The sequence below is a fragment of the Centroberyx affinis genome, unplaced genomic scaffold (assembly GCF_046629955.1).
Source record: "Centroberyx affinis isolate AG114_WGS23_722 - 3 ecotype Tasmania unplaced genomic scaffold, CSIRO-AGI_Caff_v1 ptg002622l_1, whole genome shotgun sequence".
In the NCBI taxonomy this organism is placed as follows: domain Eukaryota; kingdom Metazoa; phylum Chordata; class Actinopteri; order Beryciformes; family Berycidae; genus Centroberyx; species Centroberyx affinis.
The window spans coordinates 57,443-74,123 of record NW_027280818.1 but is presented as its reverse complement, the minus strand read 5'-3'; the positions used below and the strand labels follow the sequence as shown (position 1 = coordinate 74,123).

General features: G+C 41.1%; 1 protein-coding gene across 2 annotated transcripts; it reads right to left on the bottom strand.

The window, feature by feature from the left end:
• Window positions 1-18: 18 nt before the first annotated feature.
• Window positions 19-8,166, bottom strand: LOC139657077 (GTPase IMAP family member 8-like). Of its 2 annotated transcripts, XM_071534784.1 has the most exons (7): window positions 8,085-8,166; window positions 6,369-6,483; window positions 6,089-6,155; window positions 5,279-5,980; window positions 3,197-3,904; window positions 1,407-1,988; window positions 19-693 (listed from the first exon to the last, which is right to left on the bottom strand). In XM_071534784.1, exons 3-7 carry the CDS (start codon window positions 6,129-6,131, stop codon window positions 458-460), a joined length of 2,271 nt encoding a protein of 756 aa, XP_071390885.1. In that variant the 5' UTR covers window positions 6,132-6,155; window positions 6,369-6,483; window positions 8,085-8,166; the 3' UTR covers window positions 19-457. The 2 variants fall into 2 exon arrangements, with proteins under 2 accessions (XP_071390885.1, XP_071390886.1); XM_071534785.1 differs by lacking the exons at window positions 6,369-6,483; window positions 8,085-8,166 and adding an exon at window positions 6,327-6,364.
• Between the last annotated feature and the right edge of the window lie 8,515 nt (window positions 8,167-16,681).

Here is a 16,681-nt window from a genome sequence, read left to right as displayed (position 1 = left end):
AAAATATAAAAAAGGCTACACTGCTTATCTTATCTAAAAGTAACAACTTGAAACATGTAATTGTATCTTCCACAATTTTAATACATGCGCCTGGACATGCAATACAATGAGCATAACAGAAGTCAATGTTGAAAAGTAAGCTACAATTTCACAGTCATATATATCACAGCACAGTCTTTACAGCATATGTAAAGACTACCAATGTTTACATTCAGATTCCGTTCATTCTTTCCTGGCACTCTTGGCTGCTTTCAAATGATGAAATGTGCTTTTTCCAAAACAAGTTGATCACAAAGTGCTTTAATGTGCAGCAAAATAATAAATGCCATAAAATAATATAATATATAAAATAATATATAATAAGCTTTGATGTAATAATCTGTTAATTTTCATATAAATAAGTGTTGATTTGAAATGTTGATTTCTTGAGAATTTCAAATTAAACTAAACATGTCCTTCATTTCTCATCTAGGAGGATCTCTGAATCATCCATGGGTTTTCTGAAACAGAGGATTTTTGGCAGGCGATTCCACCTTGGTCCACAGCTCCTCCCAGGCTCTGCATTACTGCCATGGTTTCTGCTTCCCGAACAGTGAGATGTTCTGGGCTCAGAGTCAGCGGGGTCTCCACGGCTGGATTGCATACGGGAGGTTTGAGATGCAGGGGTGATGAAGAAGAGGCCGTCTCCACTGCCTGTGAAGACAAAATTACAATCTATGTTTTATTTCCTGCTACTGATGAGTAATGTTCTAATGTCCAAAAAAATATTTGGTGACCTCACAAGCTTGACAACCTCTTGAGTTACCACCAAACATGCTATCTCAGGTGATATCCCACTCACCACTGGTCTGATTTTCACTATACTTGGAGAGACTATACTAGTTTAAAAACATGACACTGGCCTATCCCTTACAAAAAGGCACATGTGAAAACCCACATGTGAATTCAATGCACATGTCATTTTTTTCCCACATTGTATCCTGACAGTTTTTACTTGAGACTTTTACTTCAGATGTGAACAGTTCAGTTCATAGGTGTGAAGTGTTTTTTTTCCACATGAGAACCTTTTTTTTTTCTGTTTTCTCCCGCTGTTACATACAAACAATTCACAGGTGCAAATGTCATTTTCACATAGGGAAATTTCACATATATGCAAACCAACATGTGTCCAAAAAGCACATGTGCTTTGAATTTACATATGTTTTCACGTGATCTTTTTGTAAGAGTGGGAGTGCTATAATTAAAGGTAAAAATTTCTAACTTTGAAAGGCCGTAACTGCCACTCCACTTGTCCAATTCTGATGATGCATTTTGGCACTGATTGAACAACATGTAACTTACCCTTACACTATTTATCTATGCACTCATTCTCAATTTGTGAACTCCTGCATGAATTAATCACTTACCCTGTGGCGAGTTTGATGCATTGAAAAGTGGCAAGTCCATGTTTCTTGCCACCATCTCCTCTATCTTCTCCAGCAGCTCTGTTACCTGAGCACCATCACCCCTGTTCTTGTTGTTGAAGACATGATACCTGTTCCCGCATTTCCCAACAAGAATCTTGAGGGCCTCCCCTTCACTCTCAACGTACTGCTCAACGGTTCTGTCTCCCAGGCAGTCTCCATGTGTGAACACCACCACCATGCGACTCCAGTCTCTTTCGGTGAGAGGAAGCAGATGTTTCTCCACTGCCGTCTCCATGCTCTCGTTGAACGACACGTCAACACGGATAAACAGAAGGAAAGCGTGTGGACTCAGAGACGCGCTGCTCGCAATCTCCAGCTGAACCTCTTCACAGACGGTTGCGGCAGAGAGAGACATGCACCATCCTGGAGTGTCGACCACGGTGACCAGCCTCCCCGCCACTTCCCCCTGCCGCTTCCCACTTCCAGCTGCTGTCCCTGACACCGATCCCTCTCCTCCCAGGATGGTGTTCCCCGACGAGCTTTTCCCTGATCCTCTGTGTCCCAGCAGCACAATTATCAGCTCTAAGAGAAAGAATAGGGTGAGAGAGAAAGAGACATAAACAGTGACAGAGACAGAGAAAAGACGCTGCTGCTGATATTAATGCCAATATTCAATATCTTTATAGTGTGTTAGGGTGTTCAGTGTTTCCACACAGAATTTTATTCTTGGAAGCATGGAAAAGCCTGAAACAGCATTTAGTCCCCATCATGTGACACCAAAACATTCGACTGAAACCCAGACTACTGAAATTCTTGTAGGGTTAGCAGCTGTTTATGTCAGGAAGACCCACCACACCTATTCAATGTCAGGGGAACTCTAGGATATAGGTTACTACCTCTAAGTGAAGAATTCAGAAAAACCCATCGTCTGTCGGTCTGACGATGATTAGACTCTGGGGGCGAGGGCCCCATATGCAGATATCTGTTTAGAGATTAGCCGAGATTAGCCGAAATGTCGTCTGGACCTAAAAAACTTGTGAAACAATCCGGTCGTAGATGTCGTCTTTCAACTCCAACTCCATTCTCGCATCTCAAGTTGCTAATCGGACTGTAAACAATGACCGGCGCACGGAAGAGGAAGTCTTGGCCCGGATGTCCGCTGGCTACACCAGAAACCCTGAAATATTGGCCGTCGCCCCCAGAGTCTAATCGTCGTCAGACCGATAGACATGCGTTCCGAGATTGCTGAAAAATTACGTGAATGAATAAAAGGTGCAAAGAAAAGAATGAACAGGTTTAATAGAAGTTCTATGTAGCTGTGGTCAGAGAGGAACCTCCATCATGTTGGCGGCTGACTGAATAGCTATCCAATAAACATCGTTTAATAAAAAGCCAATGTCGGCAAACCGATATCAGTCTTACCCTAATTGTTTCTCCCAGAATTTTTTTCTCAGCAAGATGTACATGCCTCAATAATATTTAGATCATGTGATATTAAAGCTCCCAATTGAAACAAATACTAAAGACATTCTTGATGGTGAGACGGCAGCTTTCTTGGCACGAAAATGAAATGAAATGAAAATCAGTGCATCATCTGCATATTTCTACACACATGCTGTCATCCAGTAGTTGGATTCATGCTGGAGACCAGTGAAGATTTCAAAGTTACCAATGGATCACAGAGGATATCTTCAGCAGTGATGAGTGTCTCCACTTTTATATACACTACAAAATATGACGCTTGTAGTTTTGCTGCATATTCACTGTTGGGGAGGAAAACTGAAGCATACCTTTCAATGGACCAGGAAGGGTTGTGTTGCACTTCTTCATTACGGTCTTTCTCCATTTTGCTCTTTCCTTCCTTGTTCTCCACTTCATATTCACCATTTGTGACATCTCTCTACCTATCTCATAATGCCTTCGTCCATTTGCAGCCACCATCTCCTCTATCTTCTCCAGCAGCTCTGTGACCTGAGAGCCATCACCCCTGTTCTTGTTGTTGAAGACATGATACCTGTTCCCGCAACTCTCAATTAACCACCGGAGGGCATCCCCTTCACTTTCAATGTACTGCTCAATGGTTCTGTCTCCCAGATAGTCTCCTTTAGTGAACAACACAATAGTGTGATCCCACACCTGCTCGTTGATAAGACTCAGGTGTTCAAGTATGGCTCCCGCAAACTGATTTGGGAAAACGATGTCCGCTCTTAGGACCAGCAACAGAGCGTGGGGTCCTGGGGGACACAGAGACACACTAGACACAATCTCCTGTTTGACAAGCTCGCTGGTGTCTTCCGCCGAGGCGTTCGCCCACCATCCTGGAGTGTCCACCACGGTGATCTTCCTGCCAGCTGTTTGTCTTCGTTTCACCCCGCACTGAGTCGTTCTCCCTGACTTGAATTCCTCCTTGCCCAGGATGGTGTTTCCTGAGCTGCTCTTGCCTGCTGTTCTGTGTCCTAGCAGAACAATCCTCAGCTTTGAGAGACGGCAGGAGCGACCTGAGGGAGAAACAAAAAGGCTTGATGTTGTATATTTCTTCTGTGCAACTGGGAAGAAAATCATACATACTTTTTTTCTCATTTGACCATTTCAAGGTAATGTGTAATCCCTATGCACGGTGTTGTTCCCTCAGCATCAGATGGTTTGGGTCAGGGGTTAGAGTTAGGGTTAGGGTTAGGGGGCGAAAGGGGTGAAAACAATACCTCATTGGCGGACGTACTGATCTGAGGGAACATAGGGCTGAGGGAACATAGGGCTGAGAGAACATAGACACGCTCTCCACATATGTACATGGGGTTTAAAGGAGCAATGCCCCATAGTACAAAATGACCATAACTGGGGGGTTCATAGGGTTATTGATCAATACCAGTGACTAAACGATTATTTCGCCAGGTGCTGAGATTTCTGGCCCATACGCTGTTTGGGGACAAAAACTCCCCGCTCATCAGCCCAATCACTTTTTCAACTGCTCAATGATGGAGGACAGCGCTACGAGCAACAGACCGGTGTTGCAAGACATTTCAGCTCTGAAGGCTATAAGAACCTTGTTCTCAAGCCAAAAAAGCAAAGAATAAAGCACTATTATTATTCCAGTATTTTGCATGATGATAACCCTAACCCTTACCTCACCACTAGATGTTTCTGTTGGATCTCTGCTTTAATTTGCTAGCTTATACTGCTCTCTGTTGTGAAGACATGACTTTATATCAATTATAGGTCACTGTCATTCAAGGGGATGGGAAGGGTGAAGGGAGCTGAGACTTGTGTAGGAGGAGATAGGTTCAACTGATGTTGTTGCAATTCCTACAGGTTGCCAATAGATTCATAGGGTAGATAAGCTGATAGATTACTTAATGCTCCTTTAAGTCCCTTGCTCAGAGATACTTTCAAAGTATTGGACAGACAAACAGTAAACATTTGACTACTGACCCTCCTTAACCAATCTGCTGTCCTGCCAATGAACCCATTGATCACCTAAGTCTTTGTAGATTTCACAGGTACAGTGCTATAGATCAGTGGTTCTCAACGTGGAGTCCAGGGACCACCAGGGGTCCTTGAGTGGGTTCCAGGGGGTCCCCAGCAAATTGATGAATTGTTAAACTTCAGCATTATTTCATATACAAGAAGTTAACACAATTAGAGAATATAGAAGAATGGCTATTTTGATCATAGTTCCACTGTTATCTCTCTACCTATACAGACAGTCATGAAATTCTGGACAAAATCATATCTAACAATTAAAATATTCTCAGATTTGGGTTTGAGAGACAAAATCTCATCAAATGGGGGTTTGTGGCTCTAATGTGGACAAAATTACCAGTCCTTGATTTGAAAAAGGTTGAGAATCACTGCTATAGATTGAAATTACTCACCCATTATGGATCTCAGTCTTTGTCTCTCTATCTGCACGTTTACCAGTCTTTGCTCTGCTCTGTCCCTCTCTGCCGTCCTCATTTCCTCCACATGCTGGATGAGTTTTGCGTCAGCTTCATAATGTCTTCCTCCGTTTCCGGCGACCATCTCCTCTATCTTCTCCAGCAGCTCTGTGACCTGAGCACCACCATCACCTCTGTTCTTGTTGTTGAAGACGTGATGCCTGTTCCCGCATTTCCCAACAAGCCACCGGAGGGCCTCCCCTTCACTCTCGATGTACTGCTCAATGGTTTTGTCTCCCAGCTGGTCGCCACAGGTGAACAGCACTACGGCGTGACTCCAGACTCTTTCACTGAGAAGCCCCATGTGTTCCTTCATCGAGGTCTTATGCTCGCTCAGGAAAGAAGCGTCCATCCGAACCATTATAAGGAAAGCGTGAGGCTCCGGGGGGCAAAGCGAGGCACAGCAGACAAGCTCCTGTTTAACAAGCTCAGTCGTTTCGTCAATGGTGGCACTTTTCCACCATCCGGGAGTGTCGACCACAGTGACCCGCCTCCCTGCTACTTCTCCCTGTCTCTTCGCACACCGAGCTGTTCTCCCAAAGCCGAACTCCTGGCCGCCCAGGATGGTGTTTCCCGACGAACTCTTCCCTGCTCCTCTCGACCCAAGCAGCACAATCCTCAAGTCTTTGGTCTCTGAATCTGTCAATGAAACAAATGATCTGTGTCATTAGGGACTTATTACTTGTTATGACATATAACTTAACAATGATAATTCATGTAAAATAGATTTTCCTAGCTGAAACTGACCAGGTTGTGATGCCATCATGACTGCGCATGCTTCTCTTCGCATCAGTTCTTCTGGTCACTTTTACATCTGAAAGACATTTATAATAGATTTCAAATATCATAATTACAGCTGGGTGGATTACTCCAAAAAATTTGATCTGGGCTCATTATACAGTATTACCTGTGTTTGAAAAGACACTTCTGGATTACTGGTGAAAAACACTGATGTGCTGATTTATTTAAGCAAATGGTTACATACCTTTCGTCTTAATGAAGCATGAGGACAAATGAGAAGTGTTACCTAAGCGTCTGCTGCTGTATACTGTTCCCTCTGAACAACACAGCTTCTGGGCTAACTGGTTAGATCACTCTGATAATCCTGTTGTTTTGGAAAAAAGCTGTAGTATCACTTTTCACTGTGGATTGGAAACAGAGGCTTTGTAAGAAGGTGTCACCTTTTTAAAAATGGATATCTCATTTTGGAAGTGACCTCTTCACTTTGTGACTCTTGCAGCTTAAAGGATAAGGCTGGTGTTTTTTAATGCATTGCGTACCGTCAACAAATCCTATGAAAATAACAAAATCAGCAATGACTTTGTTTTGCCAACAACTCTCGTCCATGTAGCAGATGCCCAATGAAGCCATGTCCCAGCAGCCATAGAACTCCATTGTATTAAAAAAACGATTAAAAACCCGTCACAGAGCCATGCTGCTGCTCTGGCAGCATATTTCATCAACACGATGCATCGGGCCGGCCGACTTTTTCCTCAAACAACTTAACTTAACCGACCATAAACACGTTTTCATCTCAGGAAAGTAGTTCCGCAGCACCGAAAATAGTCCCCGGTGTAATGAAGAATTTGTTCCCATTTGAATTTGATTTGGTAATAACTACAACAGCCTGACTTTTCGTGGTAACAGTTAGTGATTTTTAAATTGAAACTATGTCTTTGTGAGCTGTGTTTCAAGGTTTTTAGCTTACAATTGGAGCCAACGACTTCCGGGTTGAAGGCTAAAAACGGTACGTGGGAAGTCAGAAAGTAACGGGAGTAGAGCAAACGCATTGTTGATTTTGTTATTTTCATAGGATTTGTTGATGGTAAGCAATGCATTAAAAAACACCAGCCTTATCCTTTAAGTGGTGGCAGTCATAGAAACCCCTAATCATCATCCTTCCTGCTACTTTGGGATTGGGATTGTGACTGGTTGGAAGTGTCAGCTTTGTCAAGAAAGTTGGTCAGGTGGAGTGCATGCCTACATTGGGTCAAATAGTATTTGCAAATAATTAGTCTGGTTTAACTTGTGATACCTGGGTCGGATTTGCTGCTCTGCAATGAGTGCTAGAAAGTTTAGTTGCTTTCTGTGACAACTTGCCTATTCATTTCTGAACTGTCCTGGTGTCTTTAAGCCCATCTGATTTACCAGTGTATAGAGATGTTGTTTTGTCAGCATATTGTACTAGAGTGTTCATACTGGTCCTGCAGCTTTCCATGGGAAAGAAATTCATATGCTGCGGGTCACTTGTCAAAAATCTGCAGTTAGAACAAGAGGTTTTTCTGCGATATTCCTTTTAATAACAAGGTAAAACACACATTCTCATGACATGGAGACAGAACATTTTCAGCTCTCATAAATAATGCATTTCTTTTCTAAATCCATCTACAGAACTTATCTTTACATATAACTAACTTGTTGCCTAAAAAATACAATATTGATTATAAAAAACTACCATAGGAATGTAGCTTTTACTATAATAGGCCTATACACTGTCCTAAAAATGTAATTAATGTTAACAAATCATATGCATTTCAGTAAATATAAAATGAACTCAAATAGATTAATCAATTCCATAACAACATAGCATACAGTCACACATATGGGAACTTTAACCCATAGATTATGGATAAAATTGCTAAAGCCATGCCCTATGCAACCTATTAATCAAAGGAAAATATTTTAACCAATCAGAAGTATAGTCATAGTTAACAGAGATCAAGTATGACAAATTACATCATACCCCAACTGCTTGTCCTTCAGTAATATGTGTTGTAATGCAACTCCAAAAAGAACGTCAAGAAAGTAAAACTGTGTTGTCCATGCTGTAGAGCTGTCCCTAGTTGTGACTCATTGTGTATTGGGGGGGGGGGGGGGGGGGTGTGAAAAGCATCCTGGGAAACTCATACTGGAAGGGACTGGAGGCTCAGTGACATCTAGAGGCAGTGATGCACAACTACAAAACATTTTTAATGATTTTCTCACTGCTGCATAATTCAGTGACTTATCATATACCACCACTATTGCATTGTTATATGACCTTGACTTGTATCATGTATCAGTTATATAAAGATATCATCCAGTATGGGTCAATATATATATGGGTAAATAGTTTTTAAACTGAATTTGAACTGAAATGATCTATTCTGACACAATTGGCCATGCCAACAATTGATGCCATGGCCTACATTGTGGTTATTTGTTACGTGTTTTATATTGTGTTTTTTATTGTGTTTTGTTTATGTGTTTTTATTATTTATGTGTATTATGTGCTTTTATTAAACCGTCTAATCGAATTGAGACGGAATGAATTGAAGTGAATGTCAGTGAATTGAATTGATTCATTCCTACTCTTGTTTTTTATACCTGAAAAATGTTGAAAAGAAACATTGTGGTAACTGAAGTTGTGCTTGCAATTATCATTTATTATTATTAATATTAATTAACAATTGCCAAATAGCTACAACAATAAAGTATTCAACAGTAAGAAAAATCTTCAAATTAAATCAAAGCTTATTTGTCAAATGTGCAGATACAGTACAGCGCAGCATCAATGAAATTCTTAGTCTGTCAGTGTCATCAGCACTGTGAACTAGATCAAAAAGGTAAACGGAGAATAAAGCAAAAAAAACAAGAAAACAACAAGAACAACAAGAATTAAGAATGAAGTAGTGCACTGGATTTGCCATACACAAAGTATAACTACATAATACACAGGCATGATTTTGTATGTGCAATCTTTACAGTATAATGGATTTTAATTCTTTCCTTCATACAACATGAGATGGCCAATAACTGGCCTGAACTTAAAGGAGAAAAGCGAGAGGACATTGGACTTTGTACGGAAAACATCTTGGTCAAACTGGATAAATGAGGATCTACTAGCAATTGAATGTACCATACAAAAGAATAGGGAAGATCTTTGCCTGGTCCCAGCACCTGGCTTGTAACAGTATAGTCCATAGATTGCACCACTTGATCGAAAACCATCTTCAGTTTTCACCACTGTAAGGTACTGTGATGATTGTCTTTGTATGACTCTCCGTGCTACAGGGACCTATATCCTGAACTCACAGACCTGGTGTCAGTTCTGTCAGCTCCGCCAACTGTGGAAAAACAGAACAGCAGGGGATGTTTACATTGTTTTTCATCCCAGCATGCAAATGAGAAATGTAAAACACCATCAAATTATTTTTTTATACACCATGTCAAATTAAAAGAACCTCAGCTCAGCTAATGTCTTTTCTTAAAGGATAAATTCTTTGAGTTTGGACCTATATATAATTTGCCTCTTACATACCTGTAGTACTTGGACCCACAGATAATATTGACTCCAGATTCAGCTGTCATTTGAAACATGTTAGCTCCTGTTGCTAGGCAGTCCCAATGGGGTTTGTCAGAATATCTCAAAAAAAGCCAGTCTTTGACAATGATATGGCGACCAACTGACATATTGCTATCCACAGCCCAGAAAGCAGCAGCACCGCACCATTTCCACTCAGTAGATAGTGTTCTACCAAACTCTACTGTTTACAATCTGACCTGACCGTCCAAAACTAGATCACTCCACCAATAACACACTTTCACCCCACAGCAGTCTGTACTGCAGTGGAGAAAAATAGTTCCAGGTTTTCCTGTTTTCCTAATTTTAAGTTATGTATTTCACAACTTCTCTGTTTACTCTCAGCTCCCCTGAGGAGCCTATAAATGGTTGTTTTTTTTAGATATTTTGACAAACTCCATTTGGACTCATTGTTACCAGCAAGAGGCCTAGCAGTGGAGCTCACCATTTCAACTGACAGCTGACTCTGGAGTCAATATTGTCTGTGGGTCCCAAGTACTACAGGTATGTAAGAGAAAAACTATATATAGGTCCAAAATCGCAGAAATAGAGCATCGCACCGCCAACCTCCTCCTGTTATTATCTGTTCACAGGATGCTTATAAAAGCTATCTCCGAATTGTGTCTGGTTTTATGTTGGTTTATTATTATTATATATTGGTTTATATATCATTATAAATGACTAATCCACACCCGGGGATGCGCGCGCCACAACTCTGCGCAGACTTGCCAAAAATGCGCATAAACAGCGTAAATTTTGGAAAATTTAAAAATCAGCTTTGTCAGTCCCTGCCTATGCCGATGCTCAATGCCCATGTGCAGTTTCAGATTGATTGGCCAAACCATTGAGGGGCAAAATGGATGCAGACAGAGGGACAGAGTTTTCCTCATTTCATTGTAGGATATGTCTATTATGCCCTCTAGCATGCTGCTTGGATTCATCGGGGAGCATCCTCAAGAGCAGAGCCTTTACCGCCAAATATAACTGTATAACCATTAGTACTATAATGGTCCAACTCCTTTGACGTAAAGGTAACACTTTACAATAAAGGTCACTAAGTTAAGGGTTAGTTAATGTTTATTAAGCATTAACTAAGTCTTAATTAAGAGTTAACTAATGTGTCTGGTAATCATTTACTAATGGTGTTCATGTTAACTAAGGTATTAATTTATACATTATTTAATAGCCATCTTTATAATCTATTAAATAATGTATAAATTAATACCTTAGTTAACATCAACACCATTAGTAAATTACACATTAGTTAACTGTTAATTAAGGACATTATTGTAAAGTGTTACCGACGTAAGTGTCTCTGACTGAACTTATCCTTTAATGTCTTTTTTTAGACTTGATGCCCTAATTCGCTAACTGTGCAGACTTCTTTTCTTTCATCTTTTGATATACAGTATTTATATATGTTCTTTTTATATCTCAGATGTGTTGTAATTAGTTATACCTGCCTAGGATTATAGTTCAGAATATTATACTCACAGTTCATGGGGAGGTCCATGCTGCCTCTATAACCACCTGACTTCAAAGATGGCTCGGGAACTCCTGCAGCATCAAATCCAATGACTTGGTGTATTTCTATGTCTTTGTGTCTCTTCATACACTGAGCAGTTCCTTCTAACTTTATCTCCTCTCTGCTGAGTGGAGTGTTTCCTCTGGTTGGACTCTTCCCTGCTCCTCTGGACCCTAACAGCACAAAACATCGCTTTCTCAACGTCTCAGTAAAACAAACATACATATATTAAATGTAGAGAGAGAGAGAGAGAGAGACTGTAAAATGTAAGACAATCAGAGGGGCTCATTCATAAAACTTTGTTTTATTCATAAAACTTTGTTTTATGAATGACCGTTTGTTTTTTCGTTTGAACCAAAAATGAAAAAATGGGCCCATATTCCGTTTTTCCGTTTAAACCAAAAACGAAAAAACGGGCCGTTTTCCGTTTTTCCAATGTCCATGAACATTGAAAATCAAGTGGAACAAAGTGGAAAAAACAGCTTGTTTTTGGTTTGGTGTAATTTCCATTTTGCAGTTTTCCCTTCCAAATTGAAGACCACAGGTGACTGAAATCAATGGAGAGGGTGAACCGGAAGTAAAGTTAAACCGTCAAAATAAAAGTGAAATGTGTGAGAACTTTACTGTCAGGAGAACGAGCCACTCTGCCAATGAATTGTTTGCCTGTAGCTTCAGATTAAGCTAAAGCTAGCTAGTTAGTGTGATATACAGTGATATTATTTTAGTTGAGTGGCATTAATTAATAGTTATTGTCAGGGGTTAAAGTGGGATTTGGCAGGTGGGGGGGAGGGGGGGGGTTCAGAAAAACAAATTTAAAAACAAATTTCCTGCATTTCTACGGGGGTAGATACATAATTGGTGGGGGGGTCAGAAAAAAATTGTCATTTAAAACAAATTTTCTGCATTTCTACACCACCTAACCTCTTGGGATTAAGTCAAGAAACAGCAACCCTGTATAATGTTAACCAAAAATGTAAAATTATGTTATATTACTAGATTTCAGCATTGAGGTGCTTACAGTCATGATTTTGCATAGGTATACTAACCTAAAAAACCTATTATTGGGAATCTTGAGAAAGTTTCAGAGCGACAGAGACAGAGCGTCCCCGTAACCATAGCAACTCACTCTCACTGCCTGGTGCGCACCGGTGCGAGAGGAGAGGGAGAGACGCAGAAGAGCCGCTGACTGAGATTACTCTGAGCAGCATGCATGGGAATAAATTACAATATAATACATTTGTGTATATTTCTCGCTATTCAGATGGTCTGAATAACTCTCTGCTGCACGGTGCTGCTCTGTCTCGTCTGTCCTGCTGTCAGTGTCATTTTTTTGCGTCGCGACTGCATGAGAAAATGGACTTGTGGTGTGAGAGCATGTGAATTGTGAAAGTGTGACATGTAAATTGCGTGAGTCTCTCGGTCAATGAGTGAGAGTTGGCAGCCCTGTGAACTCGCTTGACATTATTATGTATGAAACTGCCAATCAGATTTATTTACTTATTAATCGAAGGTGCCGGAACGCCGTTCCGGATCGTTCCGGCCCACTTTAACCCCTCGGGCTCGTTCAATCTGAAAGCGGTTTGCACCGTTTTGCTACAGTTTCCGGGTTGAACGTCATGTTTCCTCGAAACGGTGTAAAAAACGGTGTGCAACGGGCTTTGAGGTACGTTGTCTCTCGTTTGGTGGGCGTGTCAGAGGTGTTACCCAATCAGCAGCGACTTGTATATAAACCCCGCCGCATTAAAAAGGCAGTGCGCACAATGGATCCGACAAAAGTCCTTTACAAATGCGTCCGCTGCAGCTTGGTGTCTGCAACAACTGAACGAATTAGAAGACATGTTTGTATCTTTTGCTATTGTTTGTACCATTGTAGAGTGACACTTTCATAAACTTTTCTACTCCACTCTACTCCTCTAAATATATAATGGTAAATATTACAATATCATATCACAACAACAGTGATCAGCAATAATGATAGGCCTCATAATAAAATAATTAGCTCATATAGATCCTAACACAGTCTCGAAGGTAAGAAGTGGATTATCCTTCACCTGAAATGTTTGCCTTTTCATCCTGAAATGCAAATGAGGCAAATGCTGGATCACTATAATTAGGAAGCACAGTTTTCACAAACCCATTCACTCCACTGGGATGTTCTCTGCTATTCTGGACGGCAAGGGCAGTGACCGTAACATCGAGTGTATTTTGTAGTATTAAACATGTATTTAAAGAATGCAAAGAATGGCCTTCTCAGCTACCGTAGTTGCAACGCTTGCGTAACACGTTTTGCTACACTTTGTCAGGGCTGAATGCAGGCTGGTTATTGTGGAAACTTTCCAAAAAATCCAAATATGTACTGCCATTATATTGTTGGTGCAGCAGACTCCACAGAATAAGGAGTAACATGCAAGCTTTCACACACTGGCCTTCATTTATCAGTCTAACGTAGAAACTCGCCGATCACAGTGTAAGAATGATCGGGCGTTGATAAATGTGGAGGCTGAAAACAATCGTCATTTAAATATCACGCCCCTAGATATTCTCGCTTTAGAGGCCTCGCCCCCAGACCTCAAAATAGAAACTCTAACGTCACAAGTCCAATTGAACCAATTAGTTCTATTTGGCAGCCTGAAAATTGGCATCAAAGGAAGTCAGAAAAATGCAGTATGGAAAGAAATCACTGCTGCGGTCAACAGCGTTGCCGTCGACAATCGAACTCCAGCTGAGGTTTGAATATTTAATTTATACATCCGTGATATTTATAGCCAATATATATAATAGTAGCCTAATATAAAGCTTGTATCGCAATTCTTTACATTTAGGTGAAGAAAAAATGTTTTATGTTTGTTTTATTGTATGGACTTCCAAACATCCAGGTCATAAATGGTATGGTATGGTTGTATTTTATTAATCCCAATTTTCATGAAGCGGATATTTGTTGAAGTTCAGTATTGCAATCCCAATCCCAATTGGGATATCCCAATATTGGTCAACTTTGTCCATAAACCTGTAACCCTTTAGCCCTTTTCAAATTGACAAAAAGTAAGGTCTCGTTATAGGGTCTGACATGGCCCCTCTTTATGTCAGGGTGTAGTCTAATCTATTTTTCATTGCCCCCTGATAGATAGTCTTGGTGAATGTGTAGTTACATGCAATTCATGACTTGCGTCGCGCGCCCGGTTCGTTATTGCCGCCATATTGACGGCTGACACTGACGGTTGACACTAACAGCTAGTACCATGGACAGCGCCACGTCTCACCTCTCATTACATGAACGAGAAAGATACAATGAAAAGATTGCGGTTCTTGGAGGATGTGACCCATACTCTTTACCTTCAACTTCGCTGACACCCCTGAGGTCTGCATGTAAACTCCCAGAACTGTCCTTTCACGATATTTATATCTACCTTGTTCACAACCCGTCTCCGTACACTGGAGAGGCTTTAAAGGCTTACAAAAGTACGGACGCCTTCAGGTATTTCACCGCAGGATGGGTAAACGAGCCAAAAATACTCCATCTACAAGAGAAGAAGATGTTCCTGATAACAGGCAAAGTAAGAAACATTATTAAATTATTTTTTTGGCGATCTAAATTAGTTTGTTTACAGTGTTTACAGTAGCCTACCATTTGTTAACGTCAGCCAGGTTTACAGTGGTTTCTTTCACACAGAGGTGGCCTCACTATGGATAGCGGTGACAGTGTTGCCGTGTGGTTTATCCCGAATTAATTAAAATGAATTCTGATAATTGTGATATCAGCTATAGACAATCGTCAATAAATCAACCTGAGCCCAACGGGCAACTTCAGCTACGGTAACGTAGCTAGCTAACTCTAGAGCTACATTTAGCAACATTATGACATGAATCTGGTCATGATGTGTGCGCAGAGCAATCGTAATAGAAAAGATAGGCTAGAATAAATAGATACATCCCATATACATGGATGTATGAATACAAAAACCTATACATACAAAGGATTAAATTTTTTCGATCTTCTCCTACAGGTGAATCATTCACAAAGCCTTAATATTGTCCCTACTCTTCCATGGCTGGCTGTTCAGGAGGATGGAACTGTAATGATGGCACACTGCACCTGCAAGGCAGGTCTGGGAGAGGCATGTTCCCATGCTGCTGCATTAATGTATGCCGTCTTGGCAGCTGTGGGGGTGATAAGTGGACAGGCATGTACTGACAAACCTTGTGCGTGGGATCAGCCAAGTGAAGACGCAGTCAGGAAGGTCCAGTATGCAGAAATCGGCAAGATAAGCTTTGGAAAGAGGAAGGCCTGCCCTGCTGTTCCATCCAACTCTACCCAAACACCATCAGAGGAGGAAGTCCAGTCCCTATTCCAACAGCTACATCAGAGTGAGACGCAGGAAGTCAAACCCTGTCAGAGTGCTGTCTTGTCCATCATAGAGGGACACTCAGAGAGATACATCCCAAAGATGTTGAAGCTGGACTTACCACCACCTCTGCCAGCCTTGTACAAGAAGAAAATGATTCAGTGGGATCTGCCAATGCTTCTTACAGAGAGCTCCAAGACATTTGATCAGCTACATTTAACAGAACAGCAGGTGTGTAATTTTGTCAATAGGTCACATTACAACTTGGGTGAGCCATTTACAATGGATTTCATCTACAATGCTTTTTACACACATTTAAGGACATTTAACACTGCACCAACTGAGTAAATTTCACTTAACACATATATCACTAAGTACTGTCTTGCTTTCCAGTGTTTGCTGATAGAGGAGGAGACCAGAGAACAGGCTAAGAGTAGGGTTTGGTATGACCAAAGAGCAGGGCGAGTGACAGCGTCAGTCTTTGGTTAGGCAGTAAGAGCTAAGCAATCGACATCACTGATAAAAAGGATCTGTTATCCACGCTCATGTCAGTTCTCCACAGAGGCAACAAGGTAGGCCTACCTATAGTAATAGTCGAGACAACGCGGATATTTTAAGTGTTTGAAGAGCTCATATATGAATAATGCAGATCAGGGTGCGATTTGTAAAGAAACGTCTGGGTGCGTAATGGCTGTGCGTAAAGACACAACGGCGGATTTGGCGCTGTTAAGAGAACGCTTGAATCTCCAGAGTTTTATGCGCCTGGCCCCAGGCGATGGCCAGCTATAGTGTGCTAGTCAGCATGTTTGTGGACAGCAGAAATTCTGATTTTAATATACCAGTACGAAAATGGCACTGAATTTAAAAAAAAGGCTGATGACGGACCTTCTTCTTTTATCCACATATCTGAATAATTAAGAAGGCAGCTTCTATAATCCCGTGTGTGAGAACGGAGAAAAACTCCATGGTGTTTTTTTGGAAGTTGTTTGCGCCATCTACTGTCAGATTGGAGAACGTCGTGTATTTTATTCACTGACACAATAAAACATAGCAGAGAGCCCCCATTGGTTATTAAATTGAATGATCAGAGGAAGGGAAATCAAAAGCAAAAGGTCCCACCCCCCTGGCAA